General features: G+C 45.8%; 1 protein-coding gene across 1 annotated transcript; it reads left to right on the top strand.

Annotated features, from left to right (window-relative positions):
- Window positions 1–212: 212 nt before the first annotated feature.
- EIF2B5 (eukaryotic translation initiation factor 2B subunit epsilon) lies at window positions 213–9,125 on the top strand. Its single transcript, XM_069472851.1, has 16 exons — window positions 213–438; window positions 1,496–1,620; window positions 2,503–2,688; window positions 2,781–2,958; window positions 3,048–3,128; window positions 3,404–3,481; window positions 3,713–4,025; window positions 4,952–5,097; window positions 5,342–5,483; window positions 5,610–5,711; window positions 5,894–6,001; window positions 6,775–6,865; window positions 7,161–7,284; window positions 7,857–7,982; window positions 8,408–8,518; window positions 8,694–9,125. The coding sequence occupies exons 1-16, from the start codon at window positions 241–243 to the stop codon at window positions 8,751–8,753; spliced, it is 2,169 nt and encodes a 722-aa protein (XP_069328952.1). The 5' UTR covers window positions 213–240; the 3' UTR covers window positions 8,754–9,125.
- The last annotated feature ends 2,930 nt before the right edge of the window (window positions 9,126–12,055 follow it).

The following is a 12,055-nucleotide window of genomic DNA, read 5'->3' as shown; positions in this document are numbered from 1 at the left end:
GACCGCACCCCCACCCTACGCCTCCTCTCCCAGGACAACCGGCGGAATCCCACCCCTCACGCCTCGGGCTCACCTCAGACCCGGAGGGTGCTAGGGGAAGACGCATGCGCACTCGTCTCTTCTCGTCTCCTCCTTCCCTACGTTAGTTAGCCCTTCGCTTTTCAAGTGCCAGGTCCTTTTTGTCCCCTACTGCGTGCGGTGTCAGTTTCCCTGCGGAAGTGGTGGCCGTGAGCGAAGAAGATGGCGGCCACCGTGGTGGCACCGCCTGGTGCGGCGGCTAGTCGGGCTAGCAAGCGCAGCGGCGTTGGGCCGGGAGGCGGCGGCGGCGGTGGGGGAGCCAGAGGGGCGGAAGAGGAACCGCCGCCGCCCCTACAAGCAGTTCTGGTGGCCGACAGCTTCAACCGCCGCTTCTTCCCGATATCCAAAGACCAGCCTCGGGTGAGCTCCGCGCACGCAAGCAGCCAGTGGGCCCGGAGGGTGGCGGGGCTGGAGTATGTTATCCTTTCGGCTGCCTAGTGCAGCGTGCTCTGGAAGGACTTGTGTCCATCCTGTTATCCTAAAACCGAGCTTATCTGGTTAGGAGGAAGGCGAAAGAGGGACAGTCTAAAGCCCTGACCAAGTCAGTGGCTGGCTGATTTGGGCATTCATATTGCTGTCTACCTCAGGTTTTAGAGGAATGGAGAGTACTAAACGTAGAAACAGTACTGAAGAGAAGCTTTCTCACCAGGAATCAATGCCCCTAGAGGAGGCTGCGCCGCCTTTAACCTTGCAGAGGAGAGATGCTTGGGTGAAAAGAAACACTACCCTTTGCCTCTGAAAGACCGATAGTATGCCTAAAAAAGAGCGGGCTAGATCTCAGGCAGTGTACTTTTTTTCCGTTCAGATTTTAATGACTGCCAGTGCCTTCTGTCGAAAGGACAAAATGGGTTTAGTGGTTGGTTGCCGTTAGCCTCTGAATTGTGGAGACAGTGGGGAATTGGACTGAGCTGGCTCTGGGATTTGCTTGGTCACTTAGCAGTACCCAGTTCTATCAAAGAGAGGGAACTGCATTGGGTTTAGGGAAAATTCCCTCTAACTCTCCCCAGAAAAGCCAAGTGATGGAGGGTAGTAGCTCCTGACTCTTAAAAAGGGACCAAGGAAGGAAATTTTTGTGGGGAGGAAGGCCTTAGTAGTGCTTAAATTTATGGAGACTTTATTGATTTCCATTATTATCCTTTGTCAGCAATGGTCTGCTATTCTATCACAGCTCTGTCTGATACTAGACAAACAGATTCTATGCTTATTATGCCCAAATTGCAACATCTTAGACTCAAGCTTAGAGCAAGCTATGAATGTCAAAGACAGGAACCTGTTTACCTTTGAATTGAATGGGTAAAGCAAAACTATAGTGTTTGGATATACTCATAGAGAAGTGAAAATTATTATTGTAGTGGAGTAACCAAAGAGCCCTTAACAGATCCAAGATCTCAAATTTTTTTTATATCCTACCCTCCAGGTCCTCTTGCCCCTAGCCAACGTGGCATTAATTGACTACACTCTGGAATTCCTGACTGCCACAGGTGTACAGGAAACCTTTGTCTTTTGTTGCTGGAAGGCGGCTCAAATCAAAGAACATTTACTGTAAGATCCTGCGATTTTTCTTTCCATGTTTCACCCCCTTTTTCCAGTTTTTTCAGGATGGAATTAATTTAATAAGGGGAAATGTGAAGGGAAAAAAATGTGTCTATTTAGATCCCATTGTAAATTCCAAGAGTGTTGTCTTAACTTATCAGGAGGTGAGCAGCTGAAGCCTCGTATCTGTCTTGGAGTTCCTGTGACAAAGATTAAAGAATAACACTGGGGTTTTTCTGACTCTCACCTATAAAGTTTGGTCCCAGTGGACTTTGCTTTTTATTTAATGGCTCCAATATGGAAGTTAGAAAAATAACATCTTTGTTTTTGCACTGAGTTTTTAAATAATGTTTGTTCTGACCTTTGATGACAAAAATGAGTTCTTCTTCATTCTTTGTATTCCCACTGCCTAGCTTAATGCCAAGCATATAGTGAGCACTTAACAAATGTTTGTTGAAATCTCAAAAAAACACTAAATCTCAGGATTTATGGAAGTTTAGGATATTAGCATGGTCTCCATCAGACAGTTCCTAAATTTTATATAGACTTCACAAGGAAAAAGCTGACATGAAAAAAAGTGTGTTCCCCAGGTACTTTCTGTACCCTAGGTTTCAGCAGGATTTTGAGTTTAAATCCATGTTTGAGGATAGGGGTCAAGGTATAGAGAGGAAATAACCATGTTTCTCTATGCCATAAAACAAGACTGGTGACACAGGATGCTGAAAGCATTAATTATAGTTCATGAGTCTCTTTGAAGTTGAGGACGCTGGCAAGGACCCAAAAAAGCCATAGAGAAGGAGTGTGAGTGCTGAATGGGGGAGAAAAATAGAGAAGGTTCATATGATCTTTATGCTTGATTTACACATTCCCCTCACCTCCACCTTCCCTTAGGAAATCCAAGTGGTGCCGCCCTACATCCCTGAATGTGGTTCGAATAATTACATCAGAGTTATATCGATCACTGGGAGATGTCCTCCGTGATGTTGATGCCAAGGCCTTGGTGCGCTCTGACTTCATTCTGGTGTATGGGGATGTCATCTCAAACATCAATATTACCAGAGCCCTTGAGGAACACAGGTCAGGATGGGAGAATGACAGGGATAAGGGTTGGGGACCAGCAAAGCCATGTGACTGCTTTTTTGCAGCTTTTTCCTTCCTATCCTTTATAGGTTGAGGCGGAAGCTAGAAAAAAATGTATCTGTGATGACAATGATCTTCAAGGAGTCATCCCCCAGCCACCCGACTCGTTGCCAAGAGGACAATGTGGTAGTGGCTGTGGATAGTGCCACAAACCGGATTCTCCATTTTCAGAAGACCCAGGGCCTCCGGCGTTTTTCATTTCCTCTGGTGTGTGGGTATCTGGGGTCCATGAGGTAGGAAAGTGACAGGCTTCAACAGGAGAAACAAATTACAGTCCTTATAACTTGTCCCCACAGAGCCTGTTTCAGGGCAATGGAGATGGAGTGGAGATTCGGTATGATTTACTGGATTGTCATATCAGCATCTGCTCTCCTCAGGTGAGCTCTTCAGGGCCAAGGTCACACACCCAAAGAATAGAACTCTGAGGGTATGTTATTGCCCCCTTAGAAGGCCAGGCTATATTTTTCTTGCTCTTTTTCTTATCTGTCCTAAAGCAAAGAGGTACTGTCATCTTGTCCCCAGTATCCCACTGGGAATCTCTTTGAGATTCTGGTCCATGTCCTATGTCATAGGGTATGATAGGTCTCTAGGGGCTTATCTATACTGCCAGAGAATAGCACCTAACCTTAACCCACCCTACTTTACCCCCCAGGTGGCTCAGCTCTTTACAGACAACTTTGACTACCAAACTCGAGATGACTTTGTACGAGGCCTGTTAGTGAATGAGGAGGTAAGAAAAGGCTTACTATGCCTCTTTAGGAGAGGGCTATGATTTTATCTTATCCTGGTAACTTTTGGTTCCTTCTGTGAGCCCTAGGAGGGAGGGTGAGGAGAACAGTACAGGAAGTCTTAGGCCATTTGGGCTGTAACAGTGAAAGGCAGAGTATTAGAAAGGTGCTGTACTTGGGGGCATTCTTTCTGTCTTCCTTGCCTGGGTGACCTCCCTTTCCCTCTCATTCAGATCCTAGGGAACCAGATCCACATGCATGTAACAACTAGGGAATATGGTGCCCGGGTCTCCAACCTACACATGTACTCAGCTGTCTGCGCCGACGTCATCCGCCGATGGGTCTACCCTCTCACCCCAGAGGCAAACTTCACTGACAGCACCACCCAGAGCTGCACTCATTCCCGGCACAACATCTACCGAGGGCCCGAGGTCAGCCTGGGCCATGGCAGCATCCTGGAGGAAAATGTGCTCCTGGGCTCTGGCACTGTCATTGGTAGCAATTGCTCCATCACCAACAGTGTCATTGGCCCTGGCTGCCACATTGGTGAGCACAGATGCGGAATCAAGCCAGCCATCCTAGGAGCGGGAACCTGGAGTGTCCTCTGTCTCCAGAAACAAGGATGGATACACAGGGGGCAGTCCGTGGGAAAAAGGAACTTGAGTGGCTACCTTAAGAAAGGAGGAAACAGATTTGAAATTACTGATACCTTAATTTGTGGCCTGTAAACTTCTTATTGGGTGACTCTCCACATTCCATGGTACCCTGTATTTTACATTCAGGACCAACTGGATAATTAGCACCAATAACAACATTTATTTACTGCATTATAGTTTACAAAGGGCTTTTACATACATTGTTTCATTAATCCTCACAAAAACCTGTGAGATAGATGTTGTTTATCCCTAATTTATAAATAAATAAACAAGCTCAAAGAGGTTGTCCTACCCATGGTCATAGCTAATAAGAGGCAGTGGTGGGACTTAAATCTGGGAATTCTGGTTGTAAGTCCAGTGTTTTTTTTACTCTACTATAACTGCCTCATTAGCCTCTTGGCAACTCATTTTGGTTGTAAGAATGTGATGCTTCGAATAGTACTGCCCCTTTAAAAGAGCAATAAGATTCAGATTCTAAAATGTACAAGAAGAGGTGGAATAATTTGGTTCTCCTTATAGACATGGATACGATTCTAATAAGGTTCATGAGTTCAAGGGGTCCCCAGGAATCTTGAAGGTTCTCAGGTTCTTAAGCCTGATAGATAGTCTATAATTATTGTAAACCTTGTAGAGGATGGTCAGGCTAAGCAATGTTCTATGCACAGGCCTGGGCTTAAGACGGTGAGTGGGTATTTCTGGTGAATTGAGGGATGGTGTGTTAGGAGAGAGCTGTGGTGGTGTCAGTCAGCCCTGTCTTCCATGAAGGGCTCTTGTCTGAGCCCTGAGTGACCAGGAGTCCTTTCCATCCCGAGCCAGGTGATAATGTTGTGCTGGACCAGGCCTATCTGTGGCAGGGTGTTCGAGTGGCTGCTGGAGCACAGATCCATCAGTCTCTGCTCTGTGACAACGCTGAAGTTAAGGAACGAGTTACACTGAAGCCACGCTGTGTCCTCACTTCCCAGGTGAGACCTGCTCCATATTATGCACAGGCCCCAAATCGAGTGATAATCATGCTGAGCCAGAGGGCCCTTATTTCCACCCATAATCCAGTCTGGCTTGAGAGTCCAAATCCAGTGGTTTCATTTACTTTCTACTTAGCATAGTGAAAAAAAATTTTAAAAGTCACTCTTTCATTGTCAGGATGTACTTTTCCTCAACACACTGATGGTTCTATGTGATCCGCTCCTTTTTTTTTTTCTCCCCTAGGTGATAGTGGGCCCAGACGTCGTGCTGCCTGAGGGCTCGGTGATCTCTTTGCACCCTCCAGATGCAGAGGAAGATGAAGATGATGGCCAGTTCAGTGATGATTCTGGGGCTGGTCAAGAAAAAGAGAAAGTGAAGATGAAAGGTGTGAGGCTCAACAGGTGTGGGGCATCTATGTGTCTCTCTCTGCCCCATAGGAAAATGAATGTTTTCCTCCTGGAGGGATTGGTGCTTCTGCTAGGCCTTCTGTATAGATCAATGCCTTTTCCAGGTTACAATCCAACAGAAGTAGGAGTTGCAGGCCAGGGCTACCTCTGGAAAGTTGCAGACATGAACATGGAGGAGGAGGAGGAACTACGACAGAATCTGTGGGGTGAGCTAGGCCTTATGCCTGCCTTCCTCCTTCTACTAAAATCTGAATATTTTGAAGGATAATGAATATTTCAGAATTACATTACTTGTATATTCCTTTATTCATGTAGACAGGACAGATATATTACTGTTTGTCAGTGGCTCTTTTTTTATTTTTTCTCTTTATCCTTTATGAATTCTCAGGACTCAGGATCAACATGGAAGAAGAGAGTGGAAGTGAGAGTGAGCAAAGTATGGATTCTGAGGAGCTGGACAGCCGGACAGGCTCCCCTCAAATGGATGACATCACAGGTGAGAGACCAGGAGAGCAGTGCCCTGGAAAAAGGAGGAAAGCCCCCAGTTTATCCTTTGCCTGGATCAACTAGCCAAAGGCTTATGTTCTTCCCAGAAAGGGTTTGGTATAAAGTCAGGACTAGATGACTGAGAGCAGCGGTCCCCAACCTTTTTGGCACCAGGGACTGGTTTCATGGAGGACAGTTTTTCCCCGGACAGGGGGATGGTTTCAGGATGATTCAAGTACATTACATTTATTTTATTACATTTATTGTGTACTTTATTTCTAATTTCTAATATTCTTTTTCTACATCTTCATTTGCCACTCACTGATAGGGTTTTGATATGAGTCTGCAAGCAATTAATTTATTATGGTCTCTGTGCAGTCAAACCTCTCTGCCAATAATGATCTGTATTTGCACCTGCTTCCCAGTACTAGCATCACCACCTCAGTGCCACCTCAGATCATCAGGCATTAGATTCTCATAAGGAGCGTGCAACCTAGATCCCTCGCGTGGGCAGTTTATAGTAGGGTTCATGCTCCTATGAGAATCTAATGCCATGGTGATCTGACAGGAGGCAGAGCTCAGGAGGTAATGATATTGATGGGAAGTGGCTATAAATACAGATGAAGCTTTGCTCACCCATCTGCTACTTACCTCCTGCTGTGTGGCCCAATTCCTGACAGGACACAGACCAGTACTGGTCCACAGCCCAGGAGTTGGGGACTGCAGAGTTAGAGCATTGTGGAATGATGTTGGCCCATGAACTTATTCTTCCTTTGATTTTAGTGTTCCAGAATGAAGTCCTGGGAACACTACAGCGGGGCAAAGAGGAGAATATTTCTTGTGACAATCTAGTCCTGGAAATCAACTCTCTCAAGTAAGAGCAGCCCCTCCCTGTTCTCCTTGGGGTAATCCCAGGCAGGTTTTCTTCTAAGTGTTTCTTTTCCAAATAGGAACCTATTCCCTTGACATCCAAATGGAGAAGGCCAGTAGCATTTGGAGCAAGGAGAGCATTAGGTTCTAGCCTCAGCATAGATTTTTCCCTTCCTAAGCCCTCCCCTTCCATGTTGTTCCATCCGACTTCCTCTCCACCAGTGTTCTGTGAAAATCTTATTTCTACAGCATGCTGAAGGGCCAGTGGAGGCCCTGGTGTCACCCTAGTGTCCCCACAGGTACGCCTACAACATAAGTCTAAAGGAGGTGATGCAGGTACTAAGCCACGTGGTCCTGGAATTCCCCCTGAAACAAATGGATTCTCCGCTTGACCCAAACCGCTACTGTTCCCTGCTGCTTCCTGTGAGCAAAAATTTGGGATGGGTACAGGGGATTGGGTAGAGGCAGATACATACCCTTGCTATACTTGACTTCAAAGGAAATCAGGAATAGAAGGTCTTATTATGTGATGTGTGTTATTTCTGGTTCCTTTCTCCTTGCCTCTGGAAGCTGGTTGGGTTCTAGAACACCTTTAGCTGGTCCAGAGGAGTCCAGTTGGGTTCAATACTGAGTGGCCTTTGAGACTTCAAGATTGAGACCATACTAGGCCCCCAAAGGTATATTCAGAATAGACTTGGACAGTCAGACTCTATGAAAGTGATTTGACCCAGCACGAGATCAACTTCTAGACTGGGAATAGGTATTTTGAGGCAGCCTACAACATCTGATCCCCTTTCATCTTCTCTGAGCAGTCTCTTCTTTTTTCCCAACTCTAACTGGCAGGAACTCCTAAGTTCCTCTGACATGATTCCATAGGGCCTATATCATCTCCCTCCTATCCTCCCATGTCATGAATACTGATGTTCTTTGCTATCCAGGTATAAGTGCATGTTCAGGAGTATATTGCAGCTTCCTTCTCCTCCTTTCTTCCATAGCTGCTCAAAGCTTGGAGCCCTGTTTTTAGGAACTATATAAAACGTGCAGCTGACCATTTGGAAGCATTAGCAGCCATTGAGGACTTCTTCCTGGAGCACGAAGTTCTTGGTACTTCCATGGCCAAGGTGAATACCACCCCAAGCCCCATGCTCCTGCATTTGCTTTGAAAGAGGCCTTGGTGACCCCCATGGAGACACAAAACAGAGGCTAACATGAATCCAGTATGGAATTTGGTGAACAGTACCATCCACCCCTAATATTTTGCTTATTGCTGGAATACTACAGCTTGGAAGGCAGCCGCTTGTAGGGGGTGGCCTAGGAATGTACAAAGCTCTATGCAGCAATAGTTCCTTCCAGAAGTTATACCTGCCCCAGTAGCTGAGTGAACAGCTGAGTCTTGTCTGTTTTGGAGGAGGCTGCTCAGTGTGTGGAAGGAAGATAGGGGCCTGGTAGAGAGATGCTAAGGTCATGCTTCCTCTTCCTCTGTTATCCATTATGTCTTGTTGGACCCTGTAAGACCCCTGAGATCCCCTTTGCTGGCCTTCTGCAGGTGCTGATGGCTTTGTACCAGCTGGAGATCCTCGCCGAGGAAACAATCCTGAGCTGGTTCAGCCAAAGGGACACAACTGACAAGGGCCGGCAGTTGCGTAAGAATCAACAGGTGAGTCAGGCTACCCTCCTCTCACCAAGGAGGTTGTCTGGTTCCCAGGTCCTTGCCCCTAGACGCTAGGGTCATTGGTCCCTGGGCCTCTGTAGTTGTTAGAGCTGTTTATCTGCTAAGAACAGGAGGGTTATGTGCTCCTCCCCCAGTAGATCTCCCCTCTGCTTCCTTACAGCTGCAGAGGTTCATCCAGTGGCTGAAAGAGGCAGAAGAGGAGTCATCTGAAGATGACTGAAGTCGCACAGCCTGCTCCTGTGGGTGTGACTCATTGCCCTCCTGGCTCCCGGGCCAGGACAATTGAGGAGCTAGTTGCAGAAGGATGAGTGATCCCCATCCAGGCTGAGACATAAAGGAGCAGAGACTGGAACTACAGTATTCTTCCCACCGCCAGCACCCATGTGCCTCCCATCCTGACTGGGGAGTTGGGATGAGGGAAGCTGGGCTGGAACAAAGCTTCTGCCTAGGGAGGAGCTAGGCAGGCCCTGCAGTTGGAGGAAGGCCAGAGGAGCTGCTTTGTGCTCTGGCTTTCCCTCAGGGGATGGCAGAGAGCAGCTGGCTCTCTCTGCTCCTTGTATTTGTTAATATTAAAAAAAGAGATAGCGGTGTATTTGGTTTCTCTCCATCCTAGACTATGTGGTTTTTCTACATCCGTGACTATTCAGCCGTTAAAGAATGAGACCAGAGTTCTGAACCATTGACCTGGGAGCCTTCCCTGAACTGGGGGAGAGGGAGAAGGTTGTTATGGCCACTAGGTGGTACTGTGGTGCCTTGCTAATTAATCATTCCCCTGGCTCATGGGTAGTGAAGGGTCTACTTTCTTATCCAGCCTCTGTGGACCAGCTTGTGGTCCTGGGGTGGTGTGCCTAAGTCTGTTTCCATAAAGAGTCCTAGTATAAACATTGCCAGAGGGTGATGATGCCAAACCTATGTAAAGCCAAACCATGTGTCGGTCCCTCTCACATGTCTTTTCTACTTGATCCAGTACTAGTCCTGTCAGAGAAGCTGGGCTACTCTTCATCTTACAGATAAGAAAATCTGCTCATGGTCACATGACTCTTGAGGGGTAAAGCTAAGGACTTGAACCTCATAATCTCCTTCAGCATACTATGTCTCAGTGAAGGGAAAATTGCCCCCAAGACAAAACCCAAAGCCAGTAATGGATATCCTGAGAATGCAGGAAGGTTCTGGGAAAGCTTTCCCTTAATTTTGAGTGGGTGTTACTGTGTGACAGGCATTTTGCTAAATACTTTTCATGTGTTAGTTCATTTAATCCTCACATCAGCCCCAGGAAGTAGGTCATATCCCCATTTTCAGATGAGGTGCCTGAAGCTCAGAGAGGTCCCATAAGTAGTAATTGATATAGCCAGATTTGATAATGGATTCTGGAGCTGGCATTTGTCACTTTGTTGTATTGTCTCCTTTAAACTCAACCATGAGACATGCCTTTCTGACTCATCTTTTTGAGCTCTTTGTTGTCTTCATACAGAGATATAGAGTAAGTCAATAATTTCCTCTGTTGGCACTTAATCTTTGGCAAATGTCAAACAAGTGCCCTCCCCCCCCATAAGAGATCAAATGGTTGCCTTTCTTCATTTCAGTTGGGTGGAAAGAAATAAGCTAAGGAAGAGGTTACTGAATTCTACTTGGGGGTATGGAAGGTATTACTGGGTATTTCTAAAGAGGAAAAAACAAGGTCTCCAGGGTATGGTTTAATTTACTTGTCTTGTTCAGTAAATCTAAATTTCTATCTTGTTGAGTAGAAACTAGTTCCTAGAGAACACATAAAGGTTATGGCATGGGCCTAACAGGGCAGTTAAATACAAGTAACTATAAGACATCTCTGATCTGTACCAAATATGTACAGTTCTCTGTGACAGATTAGAAGTAGCCTATAGAACTTTATTTATTTATTTATTTGAGACAGCGTCTCACTCTGTTGCCTGGGCTAGAGTGCCATGGCATCAGCCTCGCTCACAGCAACCTCAAACCCCTGGGCTCAAGCAATCCTCCTGCCTCAGCCTCCTGAGTAGCTGGGACTACAGGCATGCGCCACCATGCCCGGCTAATTTTTTCTGTATATATTTTTAGTTGTCCATATAATTTCTTTCTATTTTTAGTAGAGACGGGGTCTCGCTCTTGCTCAGGCTGGTCTTGAACTCCTGAGCTCAAACGATCCACCCGCCTCGGCCTCCCAGAGTACTAGGATTACAGGTGTGAGCCACCGCACCCGGCCAGAAGTAGCCTATAGAACTTTTTTAGGAAGGAGAGATTCCTTCTAGTAGGGGTGGTTAGGGAAGGCTTTACAGAATTGTGACGCTGGAGTGACCTAAAAAATAAAAGGTTAGAAGGGGCCAGGCACAGTGGCTCACGCCTGTAATCCCAGCATTTTGGGAGGCCAAGGTGGGAGGATTGCTTGAGTCCAGGAGTTCAAGGTTACAGTGAGCTCTAGCCTGGGCAACGGAATGAGACCTTGAGACCATATCTCTTAAAAAAAAAAAGACAGAAAAAGAAAAAGTTAAAAGAGCACATTAAAAGCAAAGCAAAAGATTTCCAATCAAATATGGAAAATAAACACATGCGCTTTTTTGTTCCCTCTAAAAACTCCATTAAAATGCTTTTAAAGGAATTCTTTTAAAAAGCCACATGACCCAATGATAAAGAAAACAGGTGATGACAATGAGTGAGAGACATTAACGTTTTAGAAAATGAAAAAACAGTGAAAGGTGACTTGGCAGAGCGGAATGAGTTGGGTTCTACCTGCCAAGGGAGTTATTAATTGGAAGCAAGCCAGTATGCCCTTCTGAACCCAGAAAAGGCTCAGCACCTCAGAGAAGGGTACAGATTGGGACTGAAAACTAGGGGTGGGGTGGAGGGAGATTACACAAAGATCTGTATAAGAAAAAGCCCTCCAGGTCCTGACATCATGTGATCCATCTGGGTAATTACACCTATTTCTCCCCTGCAAGAAATGTGAGATTATGTCTCTGGAGAAATGGTGGGGAAGAAATTATCAAAGAAATACTTAAGATTTCCTAAACTGACAGGGCCCATTAGTGCTCAGCATAATGAATGAAAAAGCCCATGAAATTTCAGAATGTCCAGGAGAACTTACACTATCAGAGTGTCTGGACTCAGCAGCAGGCATAGTGAGATTGGGAGTGAAGTGTTAGATTGAAAATGAGGAGTTAAGTGAAAGTACATGAGTGGTGGGACTCTGAACATCAATATACAGTGACTTATATCCCCCAGGCAAAAACAAATGGAACAGCTGCAGAAAAAAGTCCTATGAATACTGACATTTTTGGTTTCCTTAACTAAAAAAAAAGGTCAGCTTCCCCCCACTTGATCACCCTATACTGAAACCTATTAGTTAATAAGCCTTGTACATAGACTAAGCTTCCAATCAGCTTTTACTATCTCACTGTTAAATATGAATAGACAGCCAAGGACCATCAAATATTTGAAGAATCTTCCAACATGAAAGGCAGAGACCAAAACAAGTAAACAGAAAATTGAAACCAAGGAAATAATGGCAAA

Source organism: Eulemur rufifrons, chromosome 7, assembly GCF_041146395.1.
Source record: "Eulemur rufifrons isolate Redbay chromosome 7, OSU_ERuf_1, whole genome shotgun sequence".
Classification (NCBI taxonomy): Eukaryota; Metazoa; Chordata; class Mammalia; order Primates; family Lemuridae; genus Eulemur; species Eulemur rufifrons.
This window is presented reverse-complemented; position numbering and strand designations above follow the sequence as displayed.